The sequence below is a fragment of the Hypoxylon trugodes genome (genome assembly GCF_022578975.1).
Source record: "Hypoxylon trugodes strain CBS 135444 unplaced genomic scaffold F4822scaffold_5, whole genome shotgun sequence".
In the NCBI taxonomy this organism is placed as follows: Eukaryota; Fungi; Ascomycota; class Sordariomycetes; order Xylariales; family Hypoxylaceae; genus Hypoxylon; species Hypoxylon trugodes.
The window spans coordinates 3105611-3126870 of record NW_026250020.1 but is presented as its reverse complement, the minus strand read 5'-3'; the positions used below and the strand labels follow the sequence as shown (position 1 = coordinate 3126870).

At 46.4% G+C, this 21260-nt stretch overlaps 6 protein-coding genes across 6 annotated transcripts; 4 read left to right on the top strand and 2 right to left on the bottom strand.

Moving 5' to 3' along the window:
* The first annotated feature begins 979 nt into the window (after positions 1 to 979).
* On the top strand, positions 980 to 2300 carry F4822DRAFT_270131 (Alpha/Beta hydrolase protein). The gene has a single exon (XM_051454691.1). It carries the CDS (start codon positions 1161 to 1163, stop codon positions 2127 to 2129), a length of 969 nt encoding a protein of 322 aa, XP_051314891.1. The 5' UTR covers positions 980 to 1160; the 3' UTR covers positions 2130 to 2300.
* Position 2301: 1 nt separating this feature from the next.
* Positions 2302 to 4439, bottom strand: F4822DRAFT_270140 (transmembrane amino acid transporter protein-domain-containing protein). Its single transcript, XM_051454692.1, has 2 exons — positions 2869 to 4439; positions 2302 to 2806 (listed from the first exon to the last, which is right to left on the bottom strand). Exons 1-2 carry the CDS (start codon positions 4207 to 4209, stop codon positions 2747 to 2749), a joined length of 1401 nt encoding a protein of 466 aa, XP_051314890.1. The 5' UTR covers positions 4210 to 4439; the 3' UTR covers positions 2302 to 2746.
* Positions 4440 to 9475: 5036 nt separating this feature from the next.
* F4822DRAFT_270078 (NAD(P)-binding protein) lies at positions 9476 to 11196 on the top strand. The gene is made up of 3 exons (XM_051454689.1): positions 9476 to 9775; positions 9831 to 10370; positions 10442 to 11196. The coding sequence occupies exons 1-3, from the start codon at positions 9733 to 9735 to the stop codon at positions 10897 to 10899; spliced, it is 1041 nt and encodes a 346-aa protein (XP_051314889.1). The 5' UTR covers positions 9476 to 9732; the 3' UTR covers positions 10900 to 11196.
* F4822DRAFT_270090 (ubiquitin conjugation factor E4) lies at positions 11196 to 15303 on the bottom strand. Its single transcript, XM_051454690.1, has 9 exons — positions 15148 to 15303; positions 14799 to 15084; positions 14336 to 14741; positions 14062 to 14275; positions 13257 to 14015; positions 12901 to 13199; positions 12611 to 12849; positions 12433 to 12559; positions 11196 to 12378 (listed from the first exon to the last, which is right to left on the bottom strand). The coding sequence occupies exons 1-9, from the start codon at positions 15202 to 15204 to the stop codon at positions 11493 to 11495; spliced, it is 3273 nt and encodes a 1090-aa protein (XP_051314888.1). The 5' UTR covers positions 15205 to 15303; the 3' UTR covers positions 11196 to 11492.
* Positions 15304 to 16199: 896 nt separating this feature from the next.
* Positions 16200 to 17731, top strand: F4822DRAFT_270009 (uncharacterized protein). Its single transcript, XM_051454688.1, has 3 exons — positions 16200 to 16719; positions 16903 to 17195; positions 17305 to 17731. The coding sequence occupies exons 1-3, from the start codon at positions 16481 to 16483 to the stop codon at positions 17421 to 17423; spliced, it is 651 nt and encodes a 216-aa protein (XP_051314887.1). The 5' UTR covers positions 16200 to 16480; the 3' UTR covers positions 17424 to 17731.
* Positions 17732 to 18573: 842 nt separating this feature from the next.
* F4822DRAFT_270000 (uncharacterized protein) lies at positions 18574 to 21232 on the top strand. The gene is made up of 5 exons (XM_051454687.1): positions 18574 to 19002; positions 19059 to 19092; positions 19147 to 19214; positions 19305 to 20985; positions 21041 to 21232. Exons 1-4 carry the CDS (start codon positions 18702 to 18704, stop codon positions 20552 to 20554), a joined length of 1653 nt encoding a protein of 550 aa, XP_051314886.1. The 5' UTR covers positions 18574 to 18701; the 3' UTR covers positions 20555 to 20985; positions 21041 to 21232.
* Positions 21233 to 21260: the final 28 nt, after the last annotated feature.

The window sequence follows — 21260 nt, the reverse complement described above, 5'->3', positions numbered from 1 at the left end:
TACTGTATCTCAGATCTATGTATCTAAGTAACCCCGCAAGTTCCTTTTCTACAGTCATCCATCTGTCGCTTCCAAGTATCTTGGTTTCCCCACCAAACATTCTTCAGAATGTGCTCACAACGTTTTAAAGACGTAGTTGCTTCTTTTACCTCAGCTCAGATACACGTCACAGATATGTCAAGACTAACCTAAAACAGATTAGGGCAGAATAAACTCTCGAGGTGAGAAACTTATTTACGAATTATCCCATGCCTAGCTAGGTACAGACAGATCTTGACTTTCTTTCATATCTTTATTCCAAGCAACACACTTAATTGTAGCATGTGCATCGGCTCAAATAGTAAAGTCAATGCGAATATTGTCTACAATAGTATGGCCTAGTTCGTCCATTTCAGACGACACCCAAAGTATCAATGCGACTCCATACCCATCAAACCCTTACAGCGAGAAAGGCATTACTCGGTCTACTATGAACTGTAGCGTCCTACAAGCTACATGTAGGCGTAATATGTACGCCCAATTGAACCTCGATTAGCCAGGAGAAACAAGACAAAGCCTCGGAGCCAAAAGGCAGAAAGGGAGCTCACGACTGTCAAGCCACGCGGGTTAGCGGATTGAAAAATATCCCTAGTTTCATCAGATGGGTTAGTGGCCGTGTGAAGGCTCGGCTGGTCCCGGGAAAGCCGTCGTGGACCAAATTATCGTGATGGAAAGCGACAGCTCGGACATGACGATACACCGATATCGAGTTCAGCAGCATTGGCGATCGTCTCCCGCATTCTACTCCGGCATGAGTCATACGGTTGCCAATATTCTAACGGTTTGTCCAACATAGGTGTCGATAAGAATGATTTATTCTAGTTAAAATGGCATTCTATTTAATATCTAAAAATGAGAATATTCAAGCATCATCATGTCATTGTTCTATAATTGTTTTTGCGGCATCTACTTCAGCCCATTAACTTATTAACCCATGTAGCAGACAAGCCACTTTTAGCCTAGATCGACACGGCACCGGCTTGTTTTTCCACAACGCCACCTACGCATGTGCCGTACAACTGCATGCGATAGTTACAGACGAAGCAAGACATACATACTCACCGGTCAATTTCCCATATCGCTATCAAACCATCGTCCACTCTCGGGGCACCAGTTCAACCATGGCGCAGGAACAGCAACGCCATGGCTTCTTCCAGTATATACATCTAAAAATCATCGTCACTCTATTCAGGGTTTTGATGCCATGGGCCAGCAAAGAGCGAAGAAACCGCGATAATGCATTGGTCCCTCAGAATATTGCGCGGGAACGGGTGAAAATCCCATCGCGGGACGCCAAACGCCACATTCTTGCAGATCTCTACTACCCGCCGAATTATAGCTCATCATCGACATCGCCGGTACCGATTCTGGTCAATTGGCACGGCAGTGGTTTCATCATGCCCTTATTCGGCACCGACAACTTCTTCTGCTACCGCGTCGCACGTGATGCCGGCATCATTGTGCTTGACGCCGACTATCGTAAGGGGCCGGAAACGCCATTCCCTGGAGCAATCCATGATGTCGAAGATGTCCTCCGTTGGGTCGCCACACAAAATCACCGCTTCGACACCTCGCGCATCGCCTTATCAGGATTCAGTGCGGGTGGTACTCTGTCTACTGTCGCGGCGACAGCAATACGAAAGAAGCTTGAGGATCTCATCACCGTCCTGGTCGTCTTCTCCTTATACCCGCTTCTAGACTTCGCAGCGCCTGTGGAAAGCAAAACGGTACCTAAGCCAGTTAGAGCTCATCCTCCGTTTCTATTGCGTTTATTCAATGATGCTTACGTGCCGGATGAGAGTACTAGAACGGATCCTTTAGTGTCTCCGAACTTTGCGGATGCGGCTGATTTCCCGGAAACGACGGTGCTGGTTACGTGTGAGGGCGATATCTTGAGGCCTGAGGCGGATGAACTCGCTGAGAGGTTGTTGCGTGCCAATGTGCCTAACAAAACGGTTATTCATAAGATGCTACAGGGCGTTCCGCATGGGTTCGATAAGGGTGTCAAGAAAGGTACCGTTGGCTGGGGTCGGCGAGAGGAGCTTTACACCATAGTAGTCAAACTTCTTAAAGATACTTTGGGTTTGTAGATGATATTCTGGCTAGCTGCCTAGTTAGCTATGTATATACACTCTGGATGTATTGATACCCAAATTTCCATAAGAGTGGTATGCCATATAAACTCGTAGTCTTACGATGTTAGACTGGGGTTGACATGAATACTACATAGTCAAGGTTCAACATTGAGCAATGAATCTACCAATCACGAGACATCACGATACAAGTAAAAATAGATTTACCGAATACATTCGCCACGCTGAACATTTACATAAGCAATGAAGCAGCTTCCCAAACAGTAATGTACAAGGTATATGGTCCCACCGAAAACACCAGAATGCACGCTCTCTCAACTCCTGATTTTGCAGGGGCTCCCCATGAACCAGGTTAGGTTTCTATACATCGAGTTGTTGTGTACCTAGGTATCCAGCGCTCTTTGAAAAGAGAAATAAAACCGTTGATTCTATGATAATCCCATGCTCGCGTGATATATGCATTCGCCGTCGCCGAATAAAAGTAGGTAATAAAGAAGTTATCATGATATCATCAACGGGCCACATCCATACCTCTCCTATTTATAGAGAGGGATTACTGAAGGGGCAGTCTTTTGTTTGTTTTTACTTTCGAGGTTATGTAAAATGAAGATATTTTACTCGAATGGGGCGCAGGTGAATGCGCCACGAACTGTGCCGGTCTTGTATCCGTCGATCTGTTAGGTGTTAGTACTTATTTTCGGATTGACAATGTTGGATAATTAAGATGGAAACTTACGATATCAACAATACTGGCATATGTGCCACCGACCAACACGATCATACCAATGATGAACACCAGCCCGTTGAGCAGACTCTTCCAGATGTTCTCTTTAGCATGCCAGCTGCCCTGCTTGATGAGCTTGAACCAGAAGACAGCCGGGAAGTAGAAGGTGAATCCAGAGATGAAGAGCGCCGAAGAGATAGCCAGGAGATCGGAGAAGAAGGGAATAGCCTCGGCAATAACCCACGCGATAATAGTAATGAAGGTGATGAGCGCGACCCATGTGACCCATCCCTTGGTGGTGTTAATGAAGCGGGTAACATCGTTCTTATAAACACGGCCGTGGATGTATCGACCAACAACGGTACCATTGATAGATCCCGAGATGAAGATGACGGGTAGAGCAATACCGAACGCGATCTTCGAGATGAGCGTGCCAGCAGATAGAAGAGACGGGGACTTGACTCCCTGACCAACGAAGGCGTAGATTAAGGCTCCAGTCAAGGTGTAAATGAAAATCTCAATTAAGCCAAGCGCCCAGATCGACTTAACGAAGTGCTTGGGTGTGTGCATCTCATCCATGAAGGAGAATTGGCAGATAGCGAAACTGTAAGCGAAAACAATGTTCGAAACAGCGACGAAAGCCTTGCTGAAAGTAATGCCCTCCTGAGGCCAAGCAGACCAGTCAGAAGCGACCCCGACATCGCCACGCTGAACACCAGTCGCGATGATGGTGATGAAAATGGCGCTCATGATGGATACGAAGTCGATGTAACCTAGAATCGCCACCTCAGCGAAAGAGGGAGGGATGGCGAGGAGAAGCAGAATTATGGCTGAGACGACACCGAATACCAGCGAGCAAGTACCGTTGTTGGTGATGTTGAGGAATGCAATGGTACCAGTTAAACAATGCGATCCAACGAGGAAGACCAATTGCAACACAAACATAGCACCGACGAGCTCATATCCAAATTTACCCATAATTAATCGACCGGCATCCGCATAGTGTTGTACTTCCGGGAACTTCAGCTTCACCTGACCGACGACGTAGCTGGTGTAAATAGCGATGAGACCCAAGAAGACACTCAAGATAACACCAGCTACCATTCCCAAAGAGGCGAACGCAGCCGGCATACTCAGACTACCGAGAGCGATAGCCTCCACAATCAACACAACGGTGAGTCGCTTCCATCCTAACCGTTTGAAGTGCGCATTACCCAAAGCTGCTTTTTGTGCCTCGAACCCAGATATATCGCTCACTTGGCCGACGACCTCGGTGCTGGAACCCGGTTCGTGTGTCGAAGGCTGGTCCGAATCGAACAACTTCTCATTCTTCTCGTTCTTTGTGTCCGCCATTATTTCCGTGAGGTCCGGTTGACCTTTTCCTTTCCGCGTCTATTCGTCGAGGATACGGATACTAGATGGTTATGTATCTAGAATAGAGGAGTGCGGAGAGGCGGGGGAGGCCTTTGGTGAGGAGGTTGACGAACGGGAAGGTTTCGTATTTCCTGGGAAAGGAAAAAGTAGGAAAGACAAGGAAGAGAAGGTAAAAAAAAATATCAAAGCGCCAGCCGCACACACAGACACTATTACAAGTTTACGGGGGCGGGAACAACTTAAAAAGATGTTGACCTTTTCAGGGTTTTTATGACCAACAGACCGAGGAACAGGCGAGACAATGCTGCACTAGGAAAGTAGTCAGGTGGATTAGGGATTCACTATTACTTCTCCTCCTCTCCACCGAACAAAAAGACAGACATACATGCTCCGTACATAATAATGTACCCATATCCGTGGACCCGTACACGAACCAAACATGGGAACATGGGCAGATGGGGGTGGAAATGGGGTGAGCCCCATTGTGGGTGGACCAATCACCGGCACCACCGAGTACTGTACAGTACCCGTTCGTGACGAAAGCACTAGTGATCGACGAGATTATATTACGTTATTGGGTCGACGTCGGTGGCTGAGGTCTCCAACATGCGGTAGACCCCCCGGGATACCGAGTAACAAGTTGGAAATTGTCAAGTTGAGAAAGTAAGCACTGGTAAGGATCTCTTATCTTTCTTCTGCGTGTCTCGCGTGGTCTAAGCGAAGGTTGAGGTCCGTGATGACTGAGCTAATTCCATATTCATCAGAAGGATCGTTGGTTTTCCCCAAAGTTTTATTTTATTCCCTGTCTTCTGACATTTTTCCCCTGGAGGAAGACATGGGGATTTCCAAATTCGACAACGAAACGAGACAATAATAGATACAAGAGTTATCGCCAAGCAAATTACCACGGGCAGCTACCGACGCTAAGCTTTCTATGAACCCATGAACGTCACGATGAACCCCTGGTCTAGTTGGTTCTGGTTGGTCTGGCACACCCCTGGACCTTCTAGAAGGAGAAGAGATTTCTTAGTGTTGCCGATCCAGCAGCTTCGGTGTTACGCTATTCGTCAACAAGTAAAAGTGAGTTCCCACATTGCGGCGACTCCTCTTGGCTCTCTCGTCTTCTCTGGATCCTTTCACCGCCGACACAGGAACGCAACCTGGTTACTAAGGACATTACAAGCAACGAGCTTATCATTCCATTCCTGAGTCTGTCACTGTATTTAGTTCTCTTTTTCTTTATTTCTGCTCTCGTGCTCTCATTCTTTATTAGACATACCTAGGTACCCCGGTTTCGCTCCGAATTAAGCAAACATGTCCCCATTCACTTTCCGCCTTATCTAGGCTTACGCCACATTCCTAACCCCTCTTCACTCCATTTTCATCTCAGCTATCTCTGTCAGGTTTTTATGAGCTCTGTGAGTGGACAGAACGAAGACGGTCCCCATGCGGCATGTCATCATCCGTTTCTGCAGCTCGGAACCCGGTACACACGTAGTGGAGGGTAGCGGTAGTATTATGTGGTGTAGTGTAGTGTACGTATGCATGCAAGGAGCCGCTTAATCCGATTGCCTATTGTTTTCATCAAAATTAGAGGGAAGTACCCGGTAGACCGACGTTTTTACTTCTCTCTTTTCCTTGGGGCCAAGCATCGCAAAGGAGATTAATAAAAAATCTTAATGTTGTAGCTCTAGATGAGTGGGACAGATCTCATCTCGTTTTACATAAAAGATCATGGTAATCGAAGCTCAACTCTAGAGATAACGGATTTGTCTTTTGCGGCTTTTGCGCGACTAGGGCGGGTACCGCATTTATTGTAAGACATAAAATGCATAGCCATTGTTCACTTGCTCAGATGATTGCGTTCGGGCATAAGAGCCACGGTGGAAGAGCCGAGACAATTTTTTTTCATAAAACTTTTCATTCGCTATAATAAATTCTTCCCCAGTCTTACCTTTGGAACAACCGCATTCAACGATTCAATTCTTCTTGCTTACCATATGTTCGTGGGCAGCTGAGTCCTGACTACACTGTCTAGAACGCGGCGCGTGACATCCTAGCTGTCATTATGCCTGCATAGTACATAATAACATCAAGCAATCTGGAGTAAGATCTAACGTTATGCATCATGTACGAAATATGGTGGATATGCTGATCCAAAATAATGGACATCAACCCCGATAAAATCCGTGCTCGGTCCCTTGGCGAAAACGTCACGGTGTAGATATTCGACTTGAAACGTTGAATTCGGCCGGTCTTATTCGTCGATCTTGGAAGGGATTGGCCTTTTCTCTTACATGAGGGTCGAAACTAAGTAACGTTGAAGTGGGACGTCAAACCGATCGTGGCTAATGGGATCAAGTCTCGCATGTTAGGGCTACCCCTAATACATCAACCATTTTGCGGCTTTTTTTTCGCGACCGAGAGACTACGCATTGCTCTACTACGTATAAAGCAGCTATCAGCTAACATCAATCATTGGGCACCTATGCTTCATCCAAGAGCGATGCTATGGCAACTCAATAGCCCCGGTCAGAGCTTTACGCAATTCTATGTTGTCGACAGACGATGGGGTGTTTCTTATCTATGCTCAAGACCTCTCGGTGTGGAAATTGGCATCGTGATCCGAAAACTACCTGAATGATGGATATTTCCGTTAGAACGTCGCGCGAGCGGACCACTATGAATTGCAGCGCAGCTGAGATATCGTGATGATGTTAGAACTCGACATCATATTGTGTGATATCCTCCGGAGTATCTACTTAGATGTTCTCCCTAGCCTTATAGTCGTATCATTTCACGCTAATGCTAAGCAAGGAGTAATCTAGTTGGGCTTTGTCAATTCGCAGAGCTTCTAAAATACGCCAATTGAAATATTAGAGGTTATCTCTGTACAACTTGGTGGCGTTTATGAGATCGCGGTCCCGAGCTTTAGCGCGATAGACTGCCGTGGGGGATCGCCTTCATCAAAGGTTACGACCCGTGCGTATACTAACGAAAGGCAGATTATGAAAGAATATTATAACAAGTTATTAGTTGGTATTGAAGAAGAAAAACAAGTGATTAGTCGCTTCGCTAGGTTGCACGCTTTGCCTATCGGCTATGACCCCAGTCTATCCAACTCAGCATGGCTGCAATTTCGGCATGATCTACTTCAACTCTTCGCCCTCCTCCTCTATAGGGGGCAAGCCGAATCTTTCTATACTTTGCCGCAGTCTTCTCTCCCTGAATATCTGCTCCTCTAACAGTGTATGACGTCGGTAAACCGCTCTAGATTTGTATATTTGCAGCTTCAACAACATCTTTGGGATCACAGCGCGATCCTTGACTGACGTATCCTTATCGTCATAAACTTCACGGAGTTCAATGATGGTCCTTTCTACATCCTGAATGAACCTTTCTGCCCTTGGAATATCCATTGTTTTGCAATTCTTGGCATCGGCCTCAAGGAGAAAGAACACCGGCATGGCTTCGGGTATCGTGAGCGATGGTAGGTTCTTGTGTTGTCTTGGATTTGTTGGCCATTAAGAGAAATATCGCTTAGTTATGTGATACCGAAGGTCTGGCAGCTGGCTTTGGATAAAACGATTGAATGTTGGATATGAAGCCCGAGAAAGAATCTGTTATGTAGGTATCTATAGGTATGTTTGAAGTTGTGTTGGTGGTACCATATTTCCATAGTATATATACGGACAACAAACTTATTGATTAAAGACCAAATCAAAACGAAAGATAATTGCTGTTTGGTGTTGTTGTGACCTTCGAATAGTTCCATGGCTCCTGTCCATCCATTGGTGAAATTGTATGCGAGACGCGTCGTGAGTTCGTTGTGAATGTGCGTTAATCGCAGTGCGGAAAGTAAGATGCCGTAGTAATATCGAGTATCATGCTTAGTTTAAATGATATTACATATGCGCTTGCTCCCTAATCTAAGAGGGATTCTTAATCAAGAAGTTCTAGAGACTCAAAGTCTTAGAAGGTCGTGGCTAGTTAAGGAAGCAGGTAACAACATCCTCAATCTTTCAATCTTATATGTTACCCTCACTTCAACACTTACCTTCTTGGGAGTTCCTTTACCGATAACTGTTTGTGAAACCTCGGAGTGATATGTATAATGCCATCTAGAACCAAAGACGTTGGTTATTGCGACGTGCATCAATGCCTCACTCATAAGTTCCTTATTCGTATGGATAAGCAACTTATGATATAAAAAATACTGTCAATAATGAAAGAAATACTAGCATTACTAGGAATAACTACCCAGGTACGGCTGACAAGTCAATGTCGAATGTCTCTCATACGTCAGTGGCTTGATTCCTTCCTTTCTATTCAGTTATTTAGCATGGATATGTCAACGGCGCACAGTAGTGATTCTAATACATGGTTGTTGCAATGGATTTTTAAGATAGGTGCGACCCCAAAGAATCCATTCATTCTTACTATAATAACCTTGTATTATACAAGAAGCGAGGGCGATGTTGCACAACTGCATCGAGATTGGATGGAGGTTGACTACCTAGGCAAGTTGTTGTCTTTCGGAGTTAAGTAGTTGATGTTATACCCGCCACGTTTCGACATTCGACTCTTAACTAACTTCTTAATAGATTAAAGACCTTGATATATATAGAAAACTCTACGGCGATTAGGTTAGAATCGTGAACCGAAACTAAAGACGAAAACGCGAGGTTTACATATATCTTTGATGATGTGAGACTTTATACCTATCGCCATCGACCCACTCCACGTAAACGCCGAAATCAATCAGTAGTAGACCATTTTACTATACCGCCAATTTTGCCGAAGGAAGACGCCGATGAGGTACCCATATAATGACCAGGGTTACTATCTAGTCCCGCCTAAGCTATTGATGTATCCATCGGTCTTAACAAAGACCTACATAGGACTGATTCATACCGATTCATACCTGGGTATTTCCTTGTCCTACCCGTTGACCACCGAAACATCTTTTGGTCTCAGCAGTGAATAAAGCAATTTAATGGGTACAATTTGAGTCCGGGGAAGGAATCCTAACCATTAGTCATTGCCTAGTCATGATCCCGAGGTCTTGGTTATTGGTGATAAAATGCTATCGCCGAAATAGTCTGGCAGAGGAACTAGCCGTTTGGTGACGTGACTATTCATTCGGCATAGGTAATAGGTAATAGGAGGTACCCATACTATTGGATGTAGCTATTAGCTACTAATCAATGGGAGATTTGCGATCGCATACCTGATGCGTGGGAATTAACCCCGCGATGTTGCCATACTGTCACATTAGTTTCGGGTGAATAGTAGACGCTGAGGAGATCTGAGAAAGATTCATAGACAATTGTGCATAAATAGATCTCGACTGAACGACCTCGAAGTCCATAATCATTCCACATAAACTCATTCATCTCCTCATTTCGCCATAGAATCTGTATTTCCCTGATTCATAGATCATTGCCTAGATCACCGCCCGCCTAGACACATATTAACCGACAGTTTCAACCACACCTCAAAATGCCGAAGGTACTACTCACTGGTGGATCAGGCTTCATCGCCGGTAAGTAACCAACGCAAACACTTCCAATCACCCAACACCCACTAACCCACCCCAGCGCACGTCCTGGACATCCTCCTAAAGCGCGGATACGAAGTAATAACCACCGTACGCTCCGAAACCAAAGCCACGCAAATCCGCACCAAATACCCGAACGCCCCGCTCTCCGTCGCCATAGTCCCAGACATCGCAGCCCCCAACGCCTTCGACGACGTGCTAGCCCAAAACGGGTCCGGGCTCGACTACGTACAGCACACAGCCTCGCCCTTCCACTACAAATGGAAAGACGCGCGCACCGAAGTCCTCGACCCCGCCATCAACGGGACCAACTCGGTCTTCGCGGCCATCGCCAAGCACGCCCCCGCCGTCAAGCGCGTAGTCGTAACAAGTTCGTTCGCGGCGATAATCACAGAGGGTGATTTAGTAAACCCCGCGCGTACGTTCTCCGAAGCCGATTGGAACCCGAGTACATACGAGGACGGGTTAACCGGTGCTCCGGCGACGACATACCGTGTCTCCAAAAAATACGCCGAGAAAGCGGCGTGGGATTTTGTAAAGAATAAACCGGGTTTCGATGTCGCTACTATCTGCCCGCCGAGTAAGTAACCTAACTTACCTCTCTATGCCCCTCGACGACACATAATATACCTAGATACTAATTTATAACAGTGGTATTCGGCCCCGTAGCACACCACCTAGACTCACTCTCCGGGATCAACACCTCCAACTCGCGGTTCGTCGACCTAATCCAAGGAAAATGGAAAACCGAAATCCCGAATTCTGGCGTATTCGTATGGGTCGACGTGCGCGACGTAGCCGAAGCGCACGTTCGCGCTATGGAGCTTCCCGAAGCGGGTGGGAAGCGATTTTTCACCACGGCGGGGTACTACGATAACCGCTCCATCCTACGCGTTGTTTCCGCGGCTAAGGTCCCTGAATTAGTAGAGAAAGATGCGTTACCGACGGATGTCGATGCTGTTAAGGGAGCACCCGGAGCGGACTTTGCACAGGAGAAGGTGCATAAATTTGATAACGCATTCACGACGAAGACGTTGGGTATTAGTTGGACGCCTTTGGAGAAGACAGCGGTAGATACGGTGAAGAGCTTGTTGCAGATTCCCGCGTGAGGGTAGGTCGCACAGCAGGTACTCTCGTAGGTACTTGTTTCGTCGTAGAAACTGGAAGATGGTTAGATGAAGAAGAGAGGTAGACATTGTCACGATGAAACTGCAGCTCAGATATCACCTGAATACAAGCGATTTATGGACTATTTTTTCATTCTTTGATATTGATGTGAGGTCTGCCTGTTATATCTACTTGTGAGGCTTGAGGAATAAGACTCTCTTGGGTGCTTAGTCAGACCGAGCTATATATCATAAAGTAGGAGGGTGGGGAAGTCCGTGACTGGCCAGTGTCATCATGAGGAACAAGGGGATTGGTGTATCTTTATTTCCGAAATCTAAAGAACTCAAATGAACTTCCTTGACCCTTGTTTGGGTATTTACCCTGCTGTCTATAACACACTGACCACATCCCTATGATGCTCAAAAAACGTACCAAGAGCCAAGAGCAATGTCTATAGACGGCTGTATGGCCAAATATGCAATAGCTCCACCTTAGTGTTTCCCTGGTAGCAAGCCGTATGTACCCCCATACGGTTGCACTGCGATGTTATTTGGATTGTTATACAATGAACTTAGGTTTAGCTGGAATAATCTCCCTAACCAGCCGTAGTGTCCATCGCATCCCCTGATGCTTTGGCCTTGGATGCCGCAATACGCTCGGCTTTCCACTCTTCAATCCGACTGCGCAAGTCATCAGCCGGCACTACATCGTCAAGAGTCATCGGGTTTCGTGTAAAAGGATCAAGAGGATTAGATAGTAGTTGCTGGACGATTGTCGAACGATCGACGATATTCTGCGACGGTAGAATAACAGGGTCGGTCATTAGATCACCCATCAACGGATCCTCAAATTCTTCGGGTATCTCGCCTAAATCGAGTTCAGCCTTGTCAAGACGCTCTTTGGCCTGGGCGAATTTCTCCTTCAGTGCGTTCCAAGCAGGCACGACATCGCCTTTATTGACTTTACCGGCTAGTAGTTCTGACGCCTTATTAAAATTTGCTGGTTTATATGAGCGGCCATCAGCTGCGACTGCTTCGATGAAAGCGGGTTTCGACGCCAAGTTTAGATATATGTCGATGAAGTCTGATAGAAGTGCCTTGGGCTCAAAGTGGTACTTCTGAGCATTCTCTACCTTGAGGTTGTTACGCTTCGGCCCGACCAATGACTCTAAGTTGTAGTTAAGCATTCCTGCTAGACGAGTTACTATCTCGGGCATAGTGAATGCATCGCGTAGCGCTTTTGTGAAAAGCTTCATCATTCCCATGGTGTCGTTGACGAGCTGCATCCAGGATTGGCATTGCTGCTCCGCCTGTTCCAGATCTGCTTGCGTCTTTTCCCTATCCTCAGGAGATAATGTCGGGCTTTGTAGTTGCTTTTGGTAGTCATGAATATTGACCAGTTTACTCAGTGCCTCGTCGAGTAAATATGTGGCGTCATTTAGGAGCAGGTTGACAAATTGCACGAAGAATTGACGATTGACTCTATTTTATTGTTAGAAGAGGGCATAGTGGCGGACTGCGCCTGATAAGACTTACTTGCTCTCTTTACTGAGCTGTTCATGGTAGACGTCGTTGTCCCAAATGGTCTTGATAACTTGGAATATCTCGTACCGAATATTGAACCTGTCGTAAAATGCGGAACTGACACCGCTATGCTCACATTCTGCTGTTGTTAGTGCCTCATACTAGACTGCCATTGTAGAGATGGACCTACCAATGTAGAATTTCATGAGCGAATGGAGGAGATGCTCATGCGCGAAACTTGAACCGACCAGGCTGTCACCAAGTACCCCCTTGCTAAGGTGGTATATGGGCCACGTGCCTGAGAATAATAGTGTGACAAGGGAAGACTTCAAGTAAGGGTTCTTGATATATTCAGAAGATCTTAAGAATGTGATGCATAACGTGATCATCTCTTCTCCAATGGCGGACATTAGAATCGAGGGCAAGTAACTAAAATGTGATCAGCTATGAGGGCGCGTAATTCGATCAAAGGGTACCTACCGAAAGGCAAACTTGAAATTCTCAACGACATCCTGAAGCGCATATTCAGGGAGGCAGCTGAATGCTTCAGGTTTGTTGGCTGGTAGTGGAAGCTTGAAACCCTTGCCTGGCTTGTAATCTGCTCCACTCGCAACTCGGAGGAGCCATACAGAGACGTATCTCATAAATCGCAGAGACAATTCTTGCATAGTGGTGTCCAGTACAACACCCTCAATTGCATACTTGAGCGCAAGAGACTTCTCGACAGAATTGACAGCATTTTGGAGATGTTGTTTTGCCACAAGAAGTCTGACAGGATCCTAATACAATGAACACGATTAGGAATGATATGATTTTGGATAAAGGAGCTGACTTACGTTCTGCAACTTAGGCAGTTCGGCCTCAAGCTTCCTAATAATGTCGTCAACATACTTGATATCCTTGTCAAGATCTTTCAATTTTGAGTTGGTTGCCCCCATGCCATAATGATGACCAGCCAGGGCTAAGAAGAAGACTTCTGAGATAAAACTGGAATTTCCCGGAAGTTGAGACTTATAGAATTCATCTGAAGTAGCTTGATCGGCATTTAGCTTAGTCTCATCGCTTATGTCGACTCGAGGGTTACGGCGGAGGTATTCCACCTCAATTCTTTCTACCTTAGAGTAAGTGGCGTCCATAAAGGGCTCACACAATTGATCTATGATAGCTGTCATGTTGACCATAAAACCATCCGACGCCACATCCGTCGGTTTGACTTGGAGAGCACGTCTCTTGTGGTTTGTATTAAGGGCGAATGCGAACCAGTCAAGAGTGCTACTCCGAGCGCCCGGGCTTGCTCGAACGAGTGCATTCGCGATGGTCATAAGGTCACCCTGGTGAGCTTTTAGTGTCATCTGTAGAGCGGTCTGTGATGACTTAATGTGGCCTGGATCGATCGTCCGTGGACTGGCGAAGTAGGTCTTGGTAACTTCAGTTTGCAACGGCGAGATACGGAAGAAAGGTCCTAAGATGGTCTGGCTCTCAGTAGCCCGGGCAAGTTGCTCTTTCGACATATTAGGAATCGGGTTTACTTGGAACCGGGGGTGTTCTACAAGGGCATTGAGTAAGGGAGGAAACTTCGAGTATGTAACAAGACACTATTACTGTTAGTATTACACGCTTCATAAGATTGAATGTACTTACATTGATGTACGGTTTGTAATCATCGTTCATTGTCATCGTCGCAACCTTCCTACTCATTGCAACCATGGCATCAGTGAACATAGATGCGACGGTATCGTCTTCTGGAATACGTGACACAGCCTCGACGAAGAAGTCTAAACAAATACCATCCTCGTTATCGTGGTGGCGAAGGAGGTAAGGTACTAGAGAATCGTGCTTAGGATTCGGGTCGCGACTTTTAGTTGTTAGTATGAGGAGCCAGCCATTCAAGGTCAATTTTAGGGGAATTACTTACCCAAAATATTCGGGCATAGTGAGTGCAAATATGCAGTTGCTCATACATAATCTCTTGGCTTCGTTAAGGACAGCTTCCCTTTCTGCCGGGGGTGGTCTAGCAGGTTTAGAAGCTTTCACAACTCGTTTCCAACATGGTAGAAGATAGTCTAAAAGTGCCTTGTCCGTGGGCACGTGTCTGGCGGCTTCGAGAATGGCCGAGTCTATCGACGATGCAGTCAACTTGACGGGATCGCCGGATTGCTCGAGCTCTGCTTTCAGTTCAGGTAGATAAGTGAACTTGGTGCCTCTGTTATCGGCGGTTCGAGTCTCATCTAACGTGACACGAAATATCTCGCCTAATACTCTATTGGACCATGTCTCTAGATTCTCTTCCTTGGCGATATGTATCTTTTTGGATGGCTGGGCTGTTGTATTGCCTAAGTCAGAATTTAAAAGGGACCTCTTGGAGGTGTTGGCGTTACCTGAATCCCCAGTGGCGGGGCTTTTGCTAGAATCCGTCTTGTTCTTAACACCAAGTTGCGAGAAAGGGTTTGGTGATGAGGATGGATTTGGGGGGTTGGATGGGGTCGAGCTGGCTTGCCGACTTGGTAAAGGAGTTGGTCGGAGATTCTCCTGGTTCGGTGGGTTCAATTTGGGCGTAGGTGAAGAAGCCGATGGTGTTGAGGGCTCGGTCTTAGAGGCTTCATCGGGCTTTGGGTTGGTCGACGCATTCCGTGCATTGAAGGCAGCCAACCGTCTTTGGCGCATCTAGAATCAACGTAAGTAAATTAACATAGGTATGGAAATCCAGACTTGATTGCTGTCGCATACCTGTTCCTGGGGTGGTAGGATGTGCTGCTGTGGCGGCGGTTGCTCGTTTGGATCCATGATGATTACCTAGGATCCAGGTACTTTTAGGTGACGACGATGCGAATGATAGCTACGAATGGCGCGATATACTCCGAACGACGTGAAATGAATTATGTTAGTTCCGGGAGAGAATCGATGGCAGATGGAAATAATGCCAACAATAAGGCGCCGTAGAAATGGAGGTGTCTAGAATGTATATCTAGAATTGTATGTAGAAATGTGGAAGTTCGGCGGCAAGATGAGATGTGAATCTCGTCGAGGTAGAAAGAATGATTACCTAGGTAGGTACTGTACTTTAGGACTTAGGTCGTTTGTCGTTTGTCGATTGTCGATTACCTAGTACCGATTACTACAGGTCCGATAGGTACAGATGGACGCTGATGGAATGAGGTAGTAGCCCCAGTTAGTTTCACGCTAAACAGTGTGATTGGTGCTTTCCCTGTAATTGTATTAGTCAATATCTTATCGATAATCCTCAGCTCTCTAATCAACTGTATGTGTCCAGGCTTTAACGGAGTTTACAGTGGGTGAATTGCGACCGGTCGGCGGGGTAAATTAGGTAGCCCTACGACGCTAACGTGTGCTGAAAGTGTGAAAGTGGGATTATATAAGCCTAACGCTATCACCCCTGGCTCTCTTTTTTCCTCGATAAATTTAACATTCCCTTTTATGACAAACACTTACTCCTTCACTCAACTTCCTATGTTTCCGTTAGGAGATACTTCCCTTGAGTATTATAAAGTAATTAGACGACAGAGTCAAATCATCACTTGGAGGGGGTTATACTTTGCTTCAAGTACTTCAACCATTAATTAATATCGAACGAGCTTCTTCTTGTTGACATTCTAAAATATATGTGAAACCCAGGACCGAATTCCGAGGTCTATATGATAGAAATGGTTATCCTCAGTTAGCTACTAAGTAGCTGATAGCTGCTTAGGCATGGGCAGAAGCATTCGATCCTAAGCATCTATCTAAAGGCTATCCGACGTCCTTATATGAAGTAGTCTCTATTTATAAGACAACATGAACACAACCGCTCTTGGCATCGGCTTACTCATTCACCGAGAAAGTCCATGAGGGTCGGATACAGCACAAAACTAAGCTCAATAGTACCTGGTATCACTCTTCAAAACTTACCAATCGGGACCTAATGACGTCGCAATCCGGAGGGAATATTGATCATCTCGACCGGATTCCGGGACCATTAGTCTAGCCTCATGTTCAACTTCGAATCAAAAACCATTGCGTCGGTCTAAACTCCTGAAAGGAAGGCTGTAATTGGAAAATATCGATGAAAATCTGCCACGGAAAGGTGTTACTAATCTTGGCATCGGCCTCTCTAGAAATGCGACACCCAACAACTTACATCAAAATCTGGCATGCTTCGTATACTATTTTTACATTATCCCATTCGCTTTCTAAACCGAAAAGCCATAATAGAGTCCAGGGATTCGACGACAGAATAAGTCTGCGTTTCGATAGTTTGTCCTTGGAGCGCCACCTCGGAATGTCGGTCGAGACTCTACAGATGTTCGGTTAGTGATCTGTGCCGCGTTCAGCCGAGCTGTCAGTTGAAGCTCATCTCTTCTTCTTAACTTCATAGCGGATGTAAAGAGTCAAACGACTAATCATAAGATTATAAGATTAGGGTGCTCCCTGGTAATTTTATGTTGTCGATAGTATTCCAGGAGCTGATTATTGATATACGTATAGCATCATTTCCTGTCACTATCTCTCACCGCCAACACCATCGTCGGACAGAAATCCTACTAATGCGAAGTCTCGGCTGTACGACACACGAAGGATCCCCAAAATTAAAGCGAATAGGCGATTCCCACATACTTCATCGAGAGCCTCGACGATCTGCGTCGTCATCCGACCATTATCATGTTGGCCTAGTAGTCAGATTCTTATTATATGCATGGTAATTATTTCGAGTCTGACGAACAATCTGCGCGCTACTAAATGCCGACACATTATACCGAGCTATCAACTCGACCTTTATGGTAACGTCTACCAAGATACAAGCTCTTCGTGGGAGATGTAAAGACCATCTCACGAGTCCCTTTCTACCTGCACCTCTGATTTGCACATATGTAACTGATTAATATGCAGGTCGTGTAGCAATAGATCCACTGTCCCCTGTTTTCATCTTACTCAACAAGAACGTATTTCCTAATCAAGAAATCTACTTAACCTTCCTTGCTCTAGAGTCTGATGGCAAACATCTATGAACGACACGAATCTCCTTAGATGTTCGCCATCATACGGTAATACGATGCGAACGACTTTTGTTTTCTAACGTGACACAATATCCTGTGATGGCTCGCCTAAGTACGTCAAGTTATTGGACGGACACCACTCATCCCTGTTAAACCCGATCTTCACCTTCTTCGGCCGACTCATACTCCATTATTCGCTGCTCTTGTTACAGGTGCATAGAGATGGACTGAAGGATGTGCTAGCTCATCGATTCTAGCCGTCGACTTTCGAAAATTTTACACGCTAACCTTCATACCTTACACCGCAGGAGTAAGTCATTCAAGCGTGAGGCAGTGTCCCGGCTAGAGCTTCTTACTATAGACGACACCAATGCGGTCTAGAATGGCTGGGTTGCTATTAATATTACAGCTCATAAATGGAGGGCCTCTCGCCTCCATGGTTACTCATACTAGAGAGATCTTTCAAGAACTTGAAGCCGTCCCACGCCAACCAACCTCGTGCAGTCCTAGTTAAGGGGTATCTAAATCTGGCCCATCGACAATCTAAAGTGATGCGATGGAGATTGAATAGGCCCCTTCAGCTCCTCGGAGACCATTTCGGCTGTCATAGAAATTCTTGTGTTGTTGTATGCTGTTTCAGCATCAAAAAGATTTCCAAGATTTGAATCTTGCAAGGGGCGCGCATAGCTGCTTGTCAGCTCTGCGGCACCTTACGTGGTATGGTGTTAGCGGCCTCTTGGATGCGATCTGCTGTCTTCCCGCTGTACCTACCCATTCTTCTAGAGAAATTCTGCGGATATGTGCAGCCCCCTCAACCCCCCCATTGGCGAAGTCGCACAACCGTTTCCTTGCTGCCATACGAGACTTATTATCGTCCGGCACGGGATGTTGCAGGAATTATGTGATACACACCATCTCACTTGTGCTGGGAACTTGGTCGCCATTTATCCTAAATCGTATTCTCAGCGCAACGGTGTTCCGTTGTGCGAAGCGTCACGGCGTCGTGCTATGGCTTGTAAAAGCCGGGGGCTAGTAACGGGATATATACGTGCGCACATGGCAGATATATTGCAGACGCCACACCGGCAGCCAGCGCTTCGCTAGTATAGAGCATTCTTTCTCTCGTTGAACAGCTGGGCATCCTTTACACTCGTTTAGGCCTCCTTCACCGCTTTTAATATTGATCCTTCCAGTTCACCTTCCCCGAATATGCCTCCCACTTCTTATTCCCGCTCGACTGACTTCGATACATATCCATGATACAAGAGTTATAGCTCCAAACCGCTTATCATGGATACCTACCAAGATGACCTCGACGAGTATGGAGTCAGTATAAGGGAGGACCGCCGTCAAAAGGAAATTAGAGGCGATGATTTAAATTCTGGCAACATTGAACCTCGCAACGCAACGGCATGCGTAAACACATGTTTCGACAGTTTCGTCAACGATTGGTCTAAGTCGGTTAATGGAGGGTTTGAGGATGTTTGCAATTACATGTCGAATGTTCAGCATAATACGGATCTGTGGAAATTATACTGCTGTGATGAAACAAGTTGCGGTGTTTGGATAGATGGTGGTAAAGGGCAAAGTCGTTCGTTAACCCCCATGAGAACTGATCTTGACTATCCAACTGACTTGTATCGCCAGCTAGCGTCGACAAACTCATCAATAAATGCTCTAAGTGAGCCCAACAGGCCAGCCAAGCTTCTCATAGACAGGTACTAACATCCTTCAGTGCTGGCAATTATTTGATTTACGATCCGGGAGCCCCTTCGCCCGACACATGTACTGTGGGATTTAGTAGTGAGTATCTTACCTACGCTCTTAAATATGACCTTTCTCTGATCGAGTCCATTCACCTAGAACCTGGGACTGAGCCTGCAACAAATACAGTAGTCGGCATCTTTACAGCAACGACGACCGCTAAATCTAGTCCGTCGTCTTCAGCAGTGGGGACTTCTAGACATAACTCTACACTATCAGGTGTTACCGCAGCGCCAAGCGCACTGATGGGCCTTACAGAAGGGAGCAAGGCTGCGATAGGTATATGCTCTGGCTTGGCGATAATAGCCATCCTCTTTCTAGTAGGCTTTATGATATGTCGAAAACGACCACACCCCAAAGATTATTCGGATCGCACCCTCAGTGGATCTCGTCTTGGTCGCTCATCTTCTGAGCCGCCAAGCGGTTCACGCACACCTTTAATCTCACCACCATCGGCGTCATCGAAAGGTCCACCATTAACGCCGCCCGCGCGACTAAGCGATCGTAGATTCCTCCCATCGCTACTTAAGCAGGGCGGCACACCGAACTCGTCAGTAGCGTATGGTATGGAGGGGGTAACTTTCCTGGATTCCCCTCTTAGCCCTTCCGCGGAGAAGAAGTCCGCAGTACGGCATGATGAATGGCCTACAACGGATACCGTCACAAAGCCACCTACCTCCCCGTCGCATCCAGCCGCAGTGCATTTCGCGCCATACTTTCTGCGCGATAGTGGTAGCTCGTATAGTAGCGGGCCCGGAGGAGCCTCGACAACAACAGTCGGATCCAATAAACCCGGCTCACTGCATTCCAGATCAGCGACAATCACTGGGACCAGTACACCACCGCTATTACTACCATTATCCCCAAGTCGACCCCAACGTCCCCATGACGGACCCCTGGAGATCCCAAATCTAGTCACACCAGCCGGACCGCCGCCAAACCGTGCTCTTCCAGCTCCGCCTCCGTATCATCCTACATCACCTACATTCTCCGTATCCCCCGTGTCTCCTCCAAGCTCACCCATATTCCCACTTTCCCGGCAATTAACAGTACCCAACGACAACAACCACATCGATACTAAAGGTCCACCGGAACCTTCACCAATCGATCTCGAGGGTTCCCTCCCTGCTTCAACGAAAGATTTGCGCGACCTCACGGAATCGTACGCGCGTGAGACGTCGGAGAGTTGGGGAAGTTGGGGAGGGGCTGGGGGTGGAGGACCGGGGGTTAGTATTAATGGAGGGAAGAAAAGGGGTCATAGGGGGAATAGAGGGTCGAGTGGGGAGAAGAAGGATAAGGATAGGGATAGGGATAGGGAGAAAGGGTCTACGGCGTCGTTGCCGAAGCTGGATTTGGAGAAGTTGGGTGGGAAATATTGATGTTATACGTTATAATTTAGCTAGGTAAAGTACCAACATTGGCAGCGACAGGGGAATCACAAGTTCTTTGTGATGTAGTTAGGGTAGTGGGAATACGGCATGATCTCTCGTTGGGTATACCTATCCTTACGTTGTTCTCAAATGGGTTATAATTGAGAGATAGTGGGGCTATCATATAATGACTACGGGTACGATTATATCTACTATATGCGGTTCTAATAGTGGTATATATGACTGAGACAAGCTGCAATCGGGGACCTTTGGGAATTCATTGCGTGTATGCGAGAGGCCTAGGTACGACAAATTGTTTCGTCGAAAGGTGTGTAAGAGAAGTTAACTCTATCAGATTCGTCTAGACTGATCATCTATTTGATAGAGCACTCAATATCCTAGATAATCGAGGACTTCTGGATGAAGAACCACCATAGAAGGTATGACGAGAGCCTATCCTACCCTCCATGATTCTGCTTATGCTGATTTCGATAGGACCTTGTACGAAATGCGCGCTCGAGTAGTTCGCGACGTAGTACAAAGGAAGCAAAAAGCGAGATTGGATGCCTCGATCTAATATTAGAGACAAACACGAGGCGTAGCTAGCCGCGACGCGTGTACATATACATATCCCTTACTCTAGATACATTCTATCCATTTGCTACCGTACATATTATCCTATCATATAGACGAATGATTTGCGTCGGTCTCCCAC